The sequence below is a fragment of the Camelina sativa genome, chromosome 20 (assembly GCF_000633955.1).
Source record: "Camelina sativa cultivar DH55 chromosome 20, Cs, whole genome shotgun sequence".
NCBI classification, from domain to species: Eukaryota; Viridiplantae; Streptophyta; class Magnoliopsida; order Brassicales; family Brassicaceae; genus Camelina; species Camelina sativa.
The window spans coordinates 13,790,315-13,806,982 of record NC_025704.1 but is presented as its reverse complement, the minus strand read 5'-3'; the positions used below and the strand labels follow the sequence as shown (position 1 = coordinate 13,806,982).

The window sequence follows — 16,668 nt, the reverse complement described above, 5'->3', positions numbered from 1 at the left end:
AAGTTTTGGCAGTGAAATCAACTTCAGATACCTTAGATTTTGCAGACTGAATTAGCTTTGAGTAACCCTCCAAACGCTAGAGAGAGACAGATGAGAAGACGAAGAAGAAGAAGAAGAGTGTTGGGAAGGGGAAGAGTCAAGGAGTGAGATGAGAAATGAAGAGTCGGCAAATTTTATAATGAATATGTTTACAATAAAATACTATTGGTTATTTTATTTGGGGCTCCATTACCCAAGACGGAAGATGAATTACATACGTGTTTAGGCAGGGTTGTCAAAATGGGTAACCCGACCCGAACCGACCCATACCCACATGGGTTAGAGACTTTTGTGGGCGGGTTCAACCCGACCCATTTATTATAATGGGTTGAATTTATATATCCAAACCCAATTATTTAAAACCCAATGGCTAAATGGGTTATATGGGTTACCTATATATAAATAAAATAAAATGAAATAATTGATATTAAATCCATAATATCTTATTACAAAATAGAATTATAAAACCAACCAAAGTTTTCAAGCTTAAAAAGTTAATATCTAGATATTAAAGAAAATTTTCACGTTCATTTTAGATCATTGATATATATATATTATCATTTACTTTTTTGTTTTCACATTTATTTTAGATATTTTACATAAATTAGTTATAAAAAAATATTTTACATATTAATATATATCTATATTATATTATATGCATATATATATATTATTTTGGTTTTTTCAATCAATCCATTAGTAACCCATAACCCTAATGGGTTTACCCCGATAAACCCATGAACCTATTGGACGAACCCATCAAAACCCATTTATTTAAATGGGTATAAAAACTTAACCCATACCCGTTAAAATAATAGACAAACAGGGTAAACCCATGGATTTCTACCCATTTTGACATCCCTATTAACAAGTAAAGAAGCTAAATGCCACATCATCACAAAGCCAATACCAGGTGTTGATACTTATATGATGGTCTTAAAAATCTCTTATATGAAAATGGTCTTTCGATTGTTTGGAATCCGATTCTTGACATAATCTTTGGACTATAAAGATGAAACGGTAAGCTTTGGTTCTATAGAAGTGGTAATATATATCCCTTACGACGTTGGTACAACTACAATGTTACAAAATGACACCTTTAAGCTTTGGTAATGACCATAGTTATACAATTTTCAAGTTTTCTACCAAGATGGCAGTACAAAAAGACTAGGAAAAATCTATTTTGCCATTTCTAACACATTAATCTTATAAGATTTGAGGGTTAAAAAGCAAGGTAATAACTACTTTACGAGATATTACCACCTAAAAAGTGTTGCGGAAAGGAGAAGAATCTTCATCAGAGAAGGTAAAACTGAGAATAAAGATAATCCCTGATTTTGTAATAGTCTTCACACAAGGGTCCTTCTATCAGAATTTGCTGTGGACCCGATGCTCCTCCCTGAACAAGCCCCCCACAAATTTTAAACATGTTAAGCCATTGTGTAATACTTGTAGTAAATATTTGTAAGATATGTTTTGTATTTACCTTTTGACCAGTTGGACCGACCTTTCGTAGAGTGACATATTCACCACAACGTAAAGCTCCTCCACCTGCAAATTCTACCTGAACACCCTTGCTTGATAGAAACTGCTTGAAGTCTGCAATTTTCAGATCACCTACTAGAACAGGTTTGTGTGGAGATGCAGCGCCTGTCATCGGTTGTAGAGACCTCATGTCGCTCTCTGTCTTCCCTACTTCAGAATCCACCCAAGCTACTTCCGAATCTCCCAGCTGATTTTATTCCATCATTTATCATTGGATGCAAATCCGGAAAATATATACATGTTATAACCATGGATTTTAAAGGTACCTTCTTGAAGATCACATTGCTCATCAGCTTTTCAGAAAGTTGGACCTGATGATGTATTACCATACAGGTTAGTTCAATCACAACTCAAAACCCACGCGATAGAAGGATCTTCCTAATAAGTTTCAGATTTCTACCTTGTAAGCACATAAATCAGAAGTTACATCCACTGTTTCCTCTATTTGAGGAGCGTACACATGTGGACAGATGTTGTTCAAGCAGTGTTGCTTCAAATGCTCTGTAGCCTCAGCTATCGCATGCACCAGAACCTTCACATGATATACCATTACATCACCATAATTTATATCAATGCTTAACACTATATATACATAGAAGACCAGAGAAAAGGAAATGCAACGTACAAGTTTAAGAGGAGAAACATGTGCAATCATTGACTTGATCGAGCGGCCATCAGACCGACCTTCATAGTCCATTTTAACAAGTGAACAACTAACAGTCACCTGTGCAAGAGTATAACAACAAACTAAATCATTTATCAGGGAAAATTAGACAGCAGCTCGGTATAGACAGAAGACTAAAAGAACCATATCTGTTTTGTATTTCAGGCAAGCCCTACATTATGAGAATAATCTTCAGCAACTTCTAGATGACATAAGAAAAGTGTATAAAAGTAAGGACACACACAAGTTGCTCTATAATAATAAGAAGAAAAATTAGACCGACTAATCCAACCAACAAACTATCTATAAGTTGTATTATTGTGCTGAAGATCTGATAAGAACTCAATTAATAAATTTCGCTTGTAAGCTCTCTGCTATCATCAGATCAAGAAATTCTATCTCTCTACTTCTAAGTGAGAAGACAATTATTCCCTGTAGCTATCATTGATAAGCAATCTATAACAACAATCAGAGTTTCTAGAAAGGGAGAACAAATGAGAGGCTGAGCTGAGCTGAGACCAATATCTCTATCGATGTCTTGCTCTTTAGATGGGTAGGGAGCACTTATAAAGTTTGTAATAGAGTCTACTTACAATGAGCTCGGTGGATATGACTTTCGAAGGTCTTGTATCAAGCATGAGACTAGCAGTTGCCTCATCAAGCCTTCCATCCACATCACCTCCGGTCTGAAATGGAATTTTATATCAAAAGTTTGATAAGCAACACAAGATTCTACATAAAATGCTCCTAAAGCTGATTTTAAGTAGGGGCTTAAGAGATTTATGGGGACAATGCCATACGTTCACACAATCCACACCACCCATAGCATAGCAAACCGTACTAGTAAGCAATCAGTTGTAAAAGAGAAAATAAAGATGAAACAAAGATGAAACGGTAGAACTAGTGCACTCAACTGAAGAATTGCACTCATACCAAATCAGGAGCCTAAGCAACTTACGGTAAAAGATAACCTATCTGTATCCCAAATCCTCAGTGCATAATGTACAGAATTTTTATATCTCTTTTCTTTTTAATTAAAAAAAAAACAATATCATCATAAGGACGGCTATGCACACATCATGGAATATAAGAAGTCTAGGTTGCAAATATAACGAGAGCTAAATAAAGACCAAATTTACAAGGAACGTACATGCATTGCTCCTCGGTCCATGTCTTCATCCTTGATCACGTAGTCATCTGGATTAATAACCTCCCCAAATTCGTCCCATTCACATCCGTTATCAAAGAATGGGAACATTGGAGCTACGCTGCTGGATGGGGGAACAAATCCATCAATCAATATATCTTTATATGCAGGCCCGTGAGAACCAACAACTGCAAGTGTGGTCAGAAATGTGAAAGGTCAGTCAGTTGCAGACCAATACGTAATGGAAAGAACAGCTATCAACAAAGTTAACAGGAAGTCTAATTGAAAAAGACAGATATTGTGGGACTGTGAAAAAGTTCTAACAAATTTACACAGAAATGTATCATGAGACTTCTAAATGTAGCTTCTACCTCACTCCAAGATAACTCCATAAACATCTCCTAAGGCCAACTAACTAGTACATTACAGAGAGTATCATATGCACTGCCAGTTTCAGTACTATACACTTCAATTTCTGTTGAAGTTTACATGAAAATTAAGAAGTAACGCAGGTAATAGAATATTCAAAGCTACTAAAAAGTTCTATAATTTAAGACAAAAATTACCATCGTGAGTAGTCTTGGTATCTATGACCATAGGTTCACTTGAATTATCATCTGATCCATGGGACGCTTTTATTTCCTCCTCTTTGACGAGGCTAGCTCGCAAAGCTTCTTCCCTTTTAAGTCTGTTTTGCTCTTCTTCATATGCAATCAACTCTTCCCCAGCTAAAGGAACCCTTTTAGACATGGTGACTTTAACAAATTTGGGAGGTGGGGCTGACTGAAGCATGCGAGCTAAAGTGCCAAACTGCAAATAGAAACACATGACAAGAGAAAATCAAACAAACAGCAGTTTATTTTTATGTGATTGATTAAAACTGAAACATCTTGCAAATCTTAAATCACATGAACTTGGAATGACCACATGGAAATAATAATCGCCATCGCAACTAAGGAACACACGACCACTGGCTAAGGTAACAGAGTGGATGAAGGATTTCAATGATTTCACTTGGATTTTACGGTGTTATTGAACTTAATAATTCAGCAATGCTCTGTTTTCTGGATGGATTGACAATGACAAGAAAGCATTGCCATACGGAAATGAGAAGAGCGTAAAATAACTAATTATAGCTACCATTTCTTTCCTAACTGATTATTTGAATAAATAAAATTTTGTCTAGCTTGAATTTCATGTAAAAGTACGATCATCCGAGCACAGGATGATGTCTCACTAGAAGTTAAACAAAGGAAGTACTGGATTACAAAATTCTTTCTGTTCAGTTGAAAGGAAGGATATGGTCAACTAGACAGTTTGCGCACAGTGATGTCAATGCCAAAAATATGATAGTCTACCAAAACCTTTATATTGTATACTCTTTAAGTACAGAATGTAACTCATTGTTAAACTTATGACTGAAAGCCCTGGAGAAAGGTGCAAGCCAGGCTTTATTGGCAATTATATGCTTTAACCTCTGATTGAAAATGCAGCTTTAAGTTGCTCATCTCTGCCTATTGTGTACAAATTGGAGATGAAATATTTACACTAAGTATGAAGAAATCTGGGTGAACACTCATTCAGGTCAAAAGACAAAAAAAAAGATTATCATATATCACGATCCCACACCCACTTAACTAATTGACCACTACTAGGAAGAAACTATCATCAGGTCTTTACAGCAATACTAATACATTTTAGTTTCTTACCGTGTAAGGGTTATAAAAACGTACCTGGCCTGTTTCAGTAAAGAGGACTAAATTTCTGGGATCATTTGCCCACTCCACAAATATATCACGAGCAAAACCGGCTTCGAGACTACCCATGGAAGCAAGAACAACCTATATAATGAGGTTCAGTCACTAAAACATACAATAGGAAACATATCGTTCTATTATCAGCTGAGAAATGAACAAGATTTAAAATCCACCAAGTTCTATTACTACCAAACATTACTGAATTACTTATAAGTTTGTAAACTAACCTTTGGACCAAGTGGAGCATTATCCAGATCAGTCTTGTTTATCAAGAGAGTGACATGCCTGCATGTGTTTAAATTTCATTTTGATGTCTTCGTGTTGTATACATACGACGGCACAAAATAAGATATTATTATAAAGAAACCTACCTCAATAAAAAGGCATTATCACGTGAAGTCTCAAAGGACTTTGAAATGGAGTCACTCATCCACTCGAGGAAACTCTTAACATAGTCAATAGTGCTAGATGACACGTACGTGAGAAAGTAAATGGGAAAACTGAAACCTCTTTGTGACCAATGCTGCAGGTTGGATCAATATTCAGTCTCTACATAAATAGCTAAACATTAACTGAGAACAAAATACATTCACAGTGGTTCTTACCTGTTCAAGAATCAAGAGAAGTTCCAGGACTCGACCCGCAGTGTCTACTGGCAATAGAACATTGCCCCCAACTTCAAGATGTTTTGAAATGGTATCTGATTAACATATGGGAACAAGCACAAGTGTTTCTCCCAGTTAAAAGCAGGCATTTTTGAATACCATAGAAGAGACATAATACATATTGAGCTACAAGCCAACCTAGAAATTCTTTGTCCCTTTGCTGTCTTGCGGTTTGGTTGGTATAAAGAGCATGATAAGCATCGGTTATCAGAACAGCAGGCCGAGCAAAAGACTGTAAAACAGTTCCATTTAAATGCCTGAATTAAGAAGTACAATTCAGTATCACGTTTCTATCTCTTTATTCACTGTTAAGAACAATACTCGAACTTCAAATCAGGTGACAGCTAAACATGTGTACCTTTCTTTCCGATGATTGTAGTCGACAGCATATATAACATCCTCCCCGTCCTTTGTTATCCTCCAGATGCTACCTCCCAACATGTGTCCAGCAACATGAGGAGCAATAACAATACCCTCTCCCTTTCCTAATAAGACAAAGATAAAACTTTTGAGGCGAAGTCATAACTTATGTGTTCAACAACCAAAATACTCAATGTGTGTCAGTGAACTCATTCTCGACATGGGATATATAGACAATGCAGATGAAACTTGCTTGAGATAAGTGTCAATTTTTCTAGAAGACCCGAGAATTACGTAAACCACATACCAGGAAGATGGTAGTTCTGTGAGTAGGTCAATCTGATCACATTCTGGAAAGCATTATCAATGTCATCAAGTGTAAACAGATCTAAGTCGGATACTTGCTGCAACAGTAAGATCATCGTGTTACAAACGCATAAAACTGTGCAAAATAACCCAAGTAAACAACAAATGCAAAAAACCTCACCTTCCTGGATAGAAACTGATCATACATTGTGAGAAGACCTAATCTATGAACAGGCTCAGTAGCATAAACGGGAGCAGAGAGTCCAAGCTGCTTCATAGCATAAGGAAGAGCACCAAGGTGAAGCGTATCTGGATGAGAAAGCAAAACTGCATCTATAGTAGAAGCAACCCTGTAAATCAAGAAGAATCGAAACCAGACTTTGTAATGAGAAAACCAAAACGAACACAAATTGAATTAGTGATTACGAATTTGGAGGTAATAAAGAGAGAGAGACCTGGAGAGAGGTTCGAGGAGCGATGTGTCAAAGAGATCGTTCCAACCACAGTCGATGAGGAAGTTGAAACCATCAACGGAGACTAAGTAGGAGAGAGGATTCTCGTTGTAAACGCCGCACAAGGGCGTCACCTGCACTGAAGTACCCATTGTTTCAGTTCGCCGAGAAAAAACCCTAAATTTCTCCGGTAAACCAAAGAAGAAGAAGCCACCGTGAAAGAGAGAGAGAGAGGGGTTTTTGATTTTTATTTTTAATCTGAAATAAACCTCTCGGTCCATATAATTCCTTTAAATTTATAAATTACCTTCTCCTACTTTTTACATTTTTTTTTTTTTTTTTTACAACAAGAAAACAAGATTGGCTCAATGGAACTAATACGATGGGATATTGTTAACAAAAGTGGCTAGATTCGGAACAGTGCGAATATGACGCGCCAAATTATGACGTAGGCTAGGGAAAAGGAGGTAAACTCCGCTTTGTCTGCCTGGATGTCCTCTAAATAAGGTGTAAAGGCTGGCCACTCAGAAGGCGAAGACACCATCTTCACTAAGTGAGACCAGTCGGTAAGGAAAATGACAGATTGGTTATCTGCCCCGATCATACATCGTATAGCCCATATAAGGGCTTCGATCTCGGCATGAAGAGGGGTGAGGCTCCGGCGAAGGTTGGCTGCTCCCATGGTAGGGGGATCCCCCCATGGCGATATGCAAAACCACCATCTACCCGCATAACTATCCTTTGCTTTCCGAGAGCTATCTACAAAACAAAGAAAGCTCGACGAAGAACTAGGGGCGCGTAAGCCCCGACCTCCTCGAGGAACCCCCTCCACTGTAATATCCGATGTTAAAGCCAGATCCTCTGCCTGAGCCAGGGCCCATGCCTTGGCCTCATCCTCCGCCAATCGTAGAATCGCAAGAAGATTGGAATCCAGATTACTGAAAAGTTTATCATTACGCGCTTTCGAGATGTACCACAAAATCCATTGAAAAAATTCTTGAAATGGTACATTTGTAAACCGCCAAAAAAGGAAATCCATGTTTGTGAAGACTGACTCCGATGGGAACACCCCCACGGCTGTTGGGAACTGGAACAAAACCCAAACCTGCCTATGGATAGAGAAAAGAGGTCTATTGAATCTTTTACTTTACCAAAAAAAAAAAAACTAATACAGTAATAATAAGATAAGAAGAACCCACACAATTCAAAATTTTCAACTAAGAAAAATACAATGTATTCTTATGACTCAACAACAATCATAACTTTTACATGAAAGAAATATAAAATTAAAAAAAAAAAAAATCCACTAAGTATACTTGATTATATGCTTATCATGAAGTCACCACTTCAGTCATGTTCGTGAATTATGTTAAGGTCAGTTATGACTGGTAGTGGTAGACCGGTAGCAGTGAAATAGTGAGTTCATTTTATAAAACATATAAGTCAATTTTCTTGTGTTCAATGTGGATCGGTTTGGTTGTGATTGCTCATTCATTCTATCTAATAAAGTATGACTATCTAAAGGTTTACATGAAAATAACTTTCTAAAATCGGAAAAATCAGAACATTTATTGTTTTAACATTAAAAATAATAATTTAAACAATGCCAGATAAAAAGATAGAAAAAATGAGATGAATGAACACAATCCATAAAAAAAAATAACCCATCTAGAATAAATTGATTCGAGAGTAGTATAAATCAAAATTTTAATCAATTGTACTATATTCACTAGATCTATGAGCATAAACTTTAACAAATAAACCATGAATTGTGACGTCCCTAGAGTAATTTTGCAATATCCAAAAATTATTTAACTACGACATGAGTTTTGTATCATTTCTTTATTTATTTATGTTTATCTTTTAATTAATATGATATGACTCATTTTGAAAGTAATATAGTCGTTGTTATTGTAGCAACCTCATAAGAACAATTTCATTTTGATCATATGGTAAATGTATGTGAGGTTTTGTACATATGTTAGCTTAATTTAATTTCGACTGAATCTTGTGATATTGTTAACTTTTAGAATTTATAGGCGTGGCAAATTCTTTCATTACTATACATGTGGTATGTTATTATCAATTTTCATAACAATCTTCAAATTTGTTGTTAATGTATGAGAATGTGAATTGTTGTTATCAGTTGTGCTCTAGGAACATAAGTATTTATTCGACAACCGACAATTGTAAAATAGACTTATTTATTGGTAAAGTATGCTCGTTGAAATTGTTGCATATACTAGTTCGATTTGAATGGGATGATGTCTTACATATCATTATCAAATGTATAATAATAACCTATATATAAGTTAATCGTTTGTGCTACTTTAGAGGTCTTTCAAAAAACAAGTAGAGATGTCATAAAGTTTATTGGTCAAAAGTATTCATTATATCATTCTATGTAAATCTAAATTTTGATTGACTCTAAATAAATTTGATATTCTTACAAAGAAATTAAGAAGAAAATCAACAGGATAAGGATGAGAAGAATGCATGGATACTGTATTATGCTTGGAAGCAACATACTAATCTCAAGTGAAAAACAATATCATAACAAGTAAATAAATCAAAATTTTAATTAATTGTACCATATATACACCTGATCTATGAGCATATAGACCATTACAAAATAAACGGGTAAGAAATAAGGTATTCTAGATTTTATTGATTTACATTTGAAAGCCGAAACCAAAACTTGAGAATATTCTCCTCATCAAAGTTTCTTCATTAATCAAAATTGTATATACGTAGATAAATTTTTGATAGCTTCACTTCAAAGGCAAACAAAAAAACATATGCATTTGGTGAACGAGGACCGTTAGGATCAAACCAAATCATCATAAGGACCAAGGCTAACAGCCATAACTAACTATCAAACTTTTCTTTCTTCACATGATTATGAATACGAAAGTTGTAGTTAGGTTGATGAATGTACGTAAATAAATGTAACTATTTGATTAGGTAACGAGTGTACGTAAATAAATGTAACTATATATCATTTATATTCCTAACATATTTTGTGGATTTGTTCTTTAAAGAGAGAGATTAATAAGAAGGTCCGGTGAACCTAAACCAAAAAAGACACCTAAGAAGGTTGATTTCCGACTCTAATCCATCAGCTGGTGACCCACCCATCAAGACCCATCTCCATACTTGAATTATTTCTAAAATACAATACATTTTCTTATTAAAAAAAAAAGTATTGTTATCTTATAATTTCTTGGTTCTATTCTATCTACGCCCTATGCTGTCTATTCTTCAGATAACTAAACTTAACTCTCTTGTGGAACTTATAAGTTGCAACATGTGATTGTGGAACTTATAAGTTGCAACATGTCACTGAAATAAAATTTTAATACAATTTACAGAAAGAGAAATCTTACAAAACCAGAAATGATAAGTTTGAATGGTTTGACCAGAGTAAACTTAAATTCTGATTGTGGAACTTAGGAAATATATTCATTTCAGTTGAATAGGGTAAGAAAAAAAATTTATCCCATCTATTGTTTAAGGCTTAAGTTTAATCTTTATTAAATGTCCTTTGATTCAAGAAGATATCATTTAGACTTTACCTTTAGTAAGAACATAAAAAAAAAGCAGAATAACATTATTTTTTTGGTCAGATATGTTTCTCTTTACACACACACACACATGAAAAATAAGTGAGTCTAGCTCTCTCCATGTGGGGAAGTATATATATACAAATGCATTTATGTATATAAGATATGAGATGATAATAACAAAGAGATTTCTTCTAACAATTAACAATCAATCTTTTTCATACATAGGAAAACAAACTCTAAGATAACAAAAGCCTCTTTGTTGTGCCTATCAAAATCATAAATCTCTCTCTTACCTCTTACCTCTTACCCACTTGGTTCTCCAAATTACTTTCCATAAAAATCTTTATTATATATTTATAAAATATATAAAACGTTTCCATTTCCCTCTAAAATCTCCAAGTCAATTATTCCTTTCCTTTCGTTGATGATCCTAAGATAACAAAAAAAGAAAAAAAAAAAAAAAGAACTCGACGACATTGTTTCTTTCATCCCCAAGTCTCTCCTTCATTCACCATTGAAGAAGCCTCAAAAAAAAAAAGGTAGAAGAATGAAGACGACGACGCGGCTTCTCGATCTAACGGCGGCTATGGTTCTTCTCCTCTTCTACGTGGCTTTTTCTCTACCGCTAGTTTCCGCCGGCGACCCTGGCCGGCGCGTTAGCATGACTCTGGTCCGAGACGCCGCCGCTCTTGGTGCTTGTATGTCTTCCCTCCTTCCTTCTTTTGTCCTAATCTATTTTTGTTTTCTTGGTTAAGATATACATTACTTCTTGATTTTATTGGACTGGTTATGTCAGTTTTGTAGCTGAGTTCAGTAATGGTTTTTAACCGCATGTCACGCAACATCATCTAACATAAACGAGTCTCTGTTAGCTATCTTTACTTACGTTGAAAATTTAATTTTGAGTTTTCATTTGTAACAAGTTTAAGAAAGAAAAAAAGTGTATTTGGATTTATATTTTAACTTTTGGTTTTGTAGTTTGCTTGGACGGGAGCTTACCGGCGTATCATTTAGACAGAGGCTTTGGTGCTGGATCAAACAATTGGCTTTTGCAGTTTGAGGTAATTAAATTATATTATTTACATTTACTCTAAGTAATAATTAACAAAATGTTCAAAAAAAAATTAAACACAAAAGGGTTGTTATTATATTCTTAAAAATGATTGTATGTTTTATAATCATGTGCTGCGAATAAATCATCGGTTAGTAAATTTGGTAGTAGTCTCTTTGTTTTTAATTGGTCCTGCATAGTCAAAGCATTGCTGTTGTAACCAACTCCATGAGTATGCAAAAATAATTGAAACCAGCTAGCCTATGTAAGAATAAACATATTTTTCTATGCGTTAATTGTCTACGAAACAATCAAGTTCTTGAAATAAATCTTGATAATGATTTGTGTAATCAATTATGAATTAACTACTTCGATGCATTACGAAGTTCCTATCAAGTGATTAAAATTTTAAATGTGACAAGCTGGTAGATATTAGTAGTACTTGATTTCAAGTAATGTACACACTTCAAATACCCGAATTCACAATAATTAAGATTAATTCGAGACTTTTTTAAAATAAAAAACTACTAATTACGGCGCCGTTTTAGGAACTATAGAGCATTCATCGTGTCTCGAGCTAGTTGGATCGTGTCTCACGCCTTTCACTTTATGACGCGCATTTATAATAACTAGTGAACATTCTCTCTATCTATAGGTCTTTTCTACGACAAAGAAACACATTTATTTTTATTCAATCCACCACTCATTTTGTCTTATAAAGTACATTATCTTGAAAAAATTAATTGAATTTTGCAAGTTACTAATCGTGTATAGGGAGGAGGATGGTGCAATGATATAGCATCATGCGTGGATAGAGCAAAGACCCGTCGAGGCTCCACACGTTATATGAGCAAGACCGTCGTCTTCTCCGGAATCTTAAGCAACAACGCCTCTCAAAATCCAGGTCATTCTTCTTAATACAAATCTCCATGCATTAAAATTTATTAATTGGAACATGTTTGCTTGTGGTTGTGGTCTCTCTTCCACGTGATGGTTCAAATGTTTCTGTTAACAATTCAGATTTTTTTTTCTAATATATAAATAGTTAGAAATAATAATTTTGGCTTTATCTCTTTCTATTAATTGATTATGGCTTTCTTCTTCTCCATACTTGCTTTATTTTATTTTGTCTTTGTCCCCTTTCCTAACGAGAGAGCACACGCTATCGATCTACCTCAAAGTCCCATGTCAAATTACACATCGATCCTACCTTCCTCGAGTTAGGTATCTAATTCAAGGAAAGGTTAAACTGTCATTGCACATCTTGACATGTGAAGTCCAGTTTTGGTCTGTCTCGAGTCAAAAGCTTGATTTGGCTTTATTAGAACATCATTCACACACAATATGTCATACACCACATTGGTTGGTGGACTTGGACTTAAATTTTTTTCTTTATGTAATTCAGATTTTTACAATTGGAACAAAGTGAGGCTGAGGTATTGTGACGGAGCTTCATTTGCGGGAGATTCACAACATGGCAACGGGGTAAAACCGCTTTAAACCAATATGTTTTCTTTAACCGTTTTTAATAACCGGAAAAACATAGCCGAACGATCTGGTTAATGATTGTTTTACTGATTTTTTTTATCCGATTGAATGAATGACAGACGTCACTGCTTTATTTCAGAGGACAAAGAATATGGAATGCCATAATTCTTGACCTTCTTCCCAAAGGTTTAGCAAAAGCCCGCAAGGTAAAATATTTCTTCTTTTATACCCCGGTTCGGTTCGGTATCCGGTTAAGTTTCATTAACCAAATTAATTATTTTGATAATAACCATCAGTCAAGTATAAAATACATTGTGAAATTTTTTAGCTAGTTTAAATTTGCCTAACTGATGTGAATTCTAAACCGGTAAATTCCATGAAATTAACCGGTACGCAGGCTCTTCTGACCGGTTGTTCAGCTGGTGGTTTGTCTACGTTTTTGCATTGTGACAATTTCACGAGCTATTTGCCCAAAAACGCAAGCGTTAAGTGCATGAGCGACGCTGGACTCTTCCTTGACGCGTAAGTTTTTTCATGAATCGAATGTTTTGATGATCTTTGGTTTCGGTTTAGCAACATTTACGGTTGATATTGGTTTAACAGAATTGATGTAGCAGCAAACCGGACAATGAGATCTTTTTACAAACAGCTTGTGTCTCTACAGGTACTAAAGTCTCAATTATTTGTCCTTAAGTTTCTTATTTTCTTACATTTGTAGAACAAAACTTTGCAGGGTATACAAAAAAACCTCGATCCAAATTGTACACACGCATTTTATCCTGAGCCATCTCTGGTAAAAATCTCAAATCTTTAAATACATTTTTACTCTTTCTTTTACAAATTAAATATAAATCTCTAAATTATTAATTTGTAAATTCTTTTTGCAGTGTTTTTTTCCGCAATACATATTACGATTTATCGAGACACCATTTTTCATCTTAAATTCAGCCTACGATGTATTCCAGGTATGTTTTTGTTAATTATACCGGGTTCAATTTTTTGTAAACCGGCGGTTTGGTACGTTTAACCTTTGTTTTAATTACAAAATCAGTTTCATCATGGATTGGTTCCGCCTTCTGCTGATCGAACCGGGCGTTGGAACCGTTGTAAGCTTAATGTGACAGCATGTAATCCACACCAGCTCGATGCACTTCAAGGTTCAAAAACTCAACTGATTCGGTTCAAGTGACAAAACCGGAAACAACAAAAAGAAAACATAACTTGAACTGACTTTCCGGTTTTCTTTTCGCAGGGTTTAGGAAAGATATGTTGGGAGCTTTGATGAATTTCTTCAGAAATTCTAGTAGAGGAGGAATGTTTATAAACTCATGCTTCGATCATTGTCAAAGTGCTTTAGAGGAGACTTGGCTCTCTCCTACGTCACCTAGAATCCACAATAAGGTATAGTTAAACCGGAATTTCATTCTCAATCGTTTTCAATTATCCTGTTTATAAAATGGTTTTAAACCGGACTCGGTTTGAGTTTCAGACAATTGCTGAGACGGTAGGAGATTGGTATTTTGGGAGAGATGAAGAAGCAAAAGAAATAGATTGCCCATATCCATGTGATAAAACATGTCATAATCTCATTCCAGCAGCTTCTACAACAGATTTTTTGGTAAATCTAGATGTTTAATCACTTTTCAATTACAGTTTACTATATAGTCAATTACATTTTCTCCAAAAGTTATACGTATTTTTTGTACGCATTACTTACTTGTAAAGGTTCGATTAAAATTTCAATTGAGTTGTGTAGTTATATATCTTTTTCTTTTTGTTATTCAAGGCTTCTAATGCTCCAGGCCATAACTATCGCGGTACACAGTTTACTCTTCTTCTTCTTCTTCTTATCAACTTTTTTTTGTTTGTAGTTAGTATAAACTTAGAATCTTCTTTTGAAAATGATTTTGTTATGTAGCATCAAAACCAGAACAAGGAGACCAACTCTCATTATTTTTTTTGGTTATGTTTGTAGAATCACGGAACCTTAAGTCAAAGCCAAGTTGATCTAGAGATGATCTTATATGTTAATTAATTTAAGAAGTTGAGGTTCATCCAAGATTGCAGTGGTGAAATATGTCCAAATGTGACATAACTCAATAACTACAATACTTCATAGCGATAATGGCGTAGATAATACGGTAATGCAAACAGAGGGAATCACAAACGTTTGAAGGAAATCACTAACAAACAATGTCTCAAATCCAAGCACCCGAAAAGACTTATATAAACATATATTTTCCTAATCCTTAGATCTAAAATCACAATCACACATAGCCAAATGTGTATACAAGAAAAAAGCAAGACTGGAAAAGAAAAGAGAAAACCAAGCCAAAGATACTAAACTCACACAAACAAATTAAGAAAAAAAAAGGGAGAAGCTGTTGTTATTGCTCCTCCTGCACTTCTTCTTCATCTTCTTCATACTCATAACCTTCTTCCTCATCAGCCGTTGCGTCTTGGTACTGCTGATACTCCGACACCAAATCGTTCATGTTGCTCTCGGCCTCTGTGAACTCCATCTCATCCATTCCTTCACCAGTGTACCAATGCAAGAAAGCTTTTCTTCTGAACATGGCTGTGAACTGTTCACTCACACGCCTAAACATCTCCTGGATCGATGTCGAGTTCCCGATAAAAGTAGATGCCATTTTCAGACCCGTTGGTGGGATGTCACAGACGGTTGATTTCACGTTGTTTGGGATCCACTCAACGAAGTAGGACGAGTTCTTGTTCTGAACGTTGATCATCTGCTCGTCCACTTCTTTGGTGCTCATTTTGCCTCTGAACATAGCTGATGCGGTTAAGTACCTGCCGTGTCGTGGGTCAGCTGCACACATCATGTTCTTCGAATCCCACATCTGTTGTGTGAGCTCAGGGACGGTCAACGCTCTGTACTGCTGTGATCCACGAGATGTCAACGGTGCAAACCCGACCATGAAGAAGTGGAGACGAGGGAATGGGATTAAGTTCACTGCAAGCTTTCGCAGGTCAGAGTTTAACTGACCCGGGAAACGTAGGCAGCAAGTGACACCACTCATCGTTGCAGAGATGAGGTGATTCAAGTCTCCAACTGAACAAAGAAGATATGTCATATCCATCAACAACAATTTCAACTCCTAATCAATTAGATATATATATAACTAAACAAAGAAGAAGAAGAGGCTTACAGCTAGGAGTGGTGAGCTTAAGAGTTCTGAAACAAATATCATAGAGAGCTTCATTGTCAAGAACCATACACTCATCTGCATTCTCAACAAGCTGATGAACAGAGAGAGTTGCATTGTAAGGCTCAACAACAGTGTCGGACACTTTCGGTGACGGGAAGACTGAAAACGTCAGCATCATCCGGTCAGGATACTCTTCCCTGATCTTTGAAATCAACAACGTTCCCATTCCAGATCCTGTTCCTCCTCCCAATGAGTGACACACTTGGAATCCTACACATATCATTCACAACATCATCAACCACACACTATTCATAACTATATGAAATGGGCCTTTAATGGGCCGAATTCAAACCTTGCAAGCAGTCACAGTTCTCAGCTTCTTTACGAACGACATCGAGAACAGAATCGATAAGCTCAGCACCTTCCGTGTAATGTCCTTTAGCCCAATTGTTACCGGC

General features: G+C 35.7%; 3 protein-coding genes and 1 pseudogene across 4 annotated transcripts; 1 reads left to right on the top strand and 3 right to left on the bottom strand.

The window, feature by feature from the left end:
* Positions 1-136, bottom strand: part of LOC104770746 — a 13,443-nt pseudogene extending 13,307 nt beyond the window's left edge.
* LOC104770745 (cleavage and polyadenylation specificity factor subunit 2-like) lies at positions 1,082-7,179 on the bottom strand. The gene is made up of 17 exons (XM_010495204.2): positions 6,939-7,179; positions 6,665-6,833; positions 6,485-6,581; positions 6,176-6,302; positions 5,956-6,074; positions 5,758-5,852; positions 5,524-5,675; positions 5,380-5,437; positions 5,129-5,236; positions 3,962-4,205; positions 3,399-3,583; positions 2,842-2,934; positions 2,210-2,308; positions 1,985-2,116; positions 1,851-1,895; positions 1,526-1,771; positions 1,082-1,438 (listed from the first exon to the last, which is right to left on the bottom strand). The coding sequence occupies exons 1-17, from the start codon at positions 7,085-7,087 to the stop codon at positions 1,337-1,339; spliced, it is 2,220 nt and encodes a 739-aa protein (XP_010493506.1). The 5' UTR covers positions 7,088-7,179; the 3' UTR covers positions 1,082-1,336.
* Positions 10,745-15,314, top strand: LOC104770744 (pectin acetylesterase 9-like). 2 transcript variants are annotated; one of them, XM_010495202.2, is made up of 13 exons: positions 10,745-11,199; positions 11,480-11,562; positions 12,327-12,456; positions 12,958-13,037; positions 13,160-13,246; positions 13,438-13,562; positions 13,644-13,704; positions 13,774-13,833; positions 13,928-14,005; positions 14,092-14,197; positions 14,293-14,441; positions 14,530-14,658; positions 14,827-15,314. In XM_010495202.2, the coding sequence occupies exons 1-13, from the start codon at positions 11,049-11,051 to the stop codon at positions 14,956-14,958; spliced, it is 1,371 nt and encodes a 456-aa protein (XP_010493504.1). In that variant the 5' UTR covers positions 10,745-11,048; the 3' UTR covers positions 14,959-15,314. The 2 variants fall into 2 exon arrangements, with proteins under 2 accessions (XP_010493504.1, XP_019098076.1); XM_019242531.1 differs by lacking the exons at positions 10,745-11,199; positions 11,480-11,562; positions 12,327-12,456 and adding an exon at positions 12,535-12,771.
* Positions 15,225-16,668, bottom strand: LOC104772499 (tubulin beta-8 chain-like; the record flags this gene model as incomplete). Its single annotated transcript, XM_010497103.2, has 3 exons — positions 15,225-16,113; positions 16,211-16,480; positions 16,563-16,668. Coding segments are annotated over 3 exons (1,062 nt in total), but the record flags the coding sequence as incomplete, so codon positions are not given.

What these genes read in the sequence shown, in the direction of transcription:
- LOC104770745 (XM_010495204.2), bottom strand. Translation starts at nt 7,087, where the DNA reads ATGGGTACTTCAGTGCAGGTGACGCCCTTGTGCGGCGTTTACAACGAG. An exon ending in ACAGAACTACCATCTTCCTG is followed by an intron (nt 6,303 to 6,484) that starts GTATGTGGTTTA and finishes TTGTCTTATTAG; the next exon opens with GAAAGGGAGAGGGTATTGTT. An exon ending in CTGATTTATGTGCTTACAAG is followed by an intron (nt 1,896 to 1,984) that starts GTAGAAATCTGA and finishes ATACATCATCAG; the next exon opens with GTCCAACTTTCTGAAAAGCT.
- LOC104770744 (XM_010495202.2), top strand. Translation starts at nt 11,049, where the DNA reads ATGAAGACGACGACGCGGCTTCTCGATCTAACGGCGGCTATGGTTCTT. An exon ending in GCTGGACTCTTCCTTGACGC is followed by an intron (nt 13,563 to 13,643) that starts GTAAGTTTTTTC and finishes TTGGTTTAACAG; the next exon opens with AATTGATGTAGCAGCAAACC. An exon ending in CAGCCTACGATGTATTCCAG is followed by an intron (nt 14,006 to 14,091) that starts GTATGTTTTTGT and finishes TTACAAAATCAG; the next exon opens with TTTCATCATGGATTGGTTCC.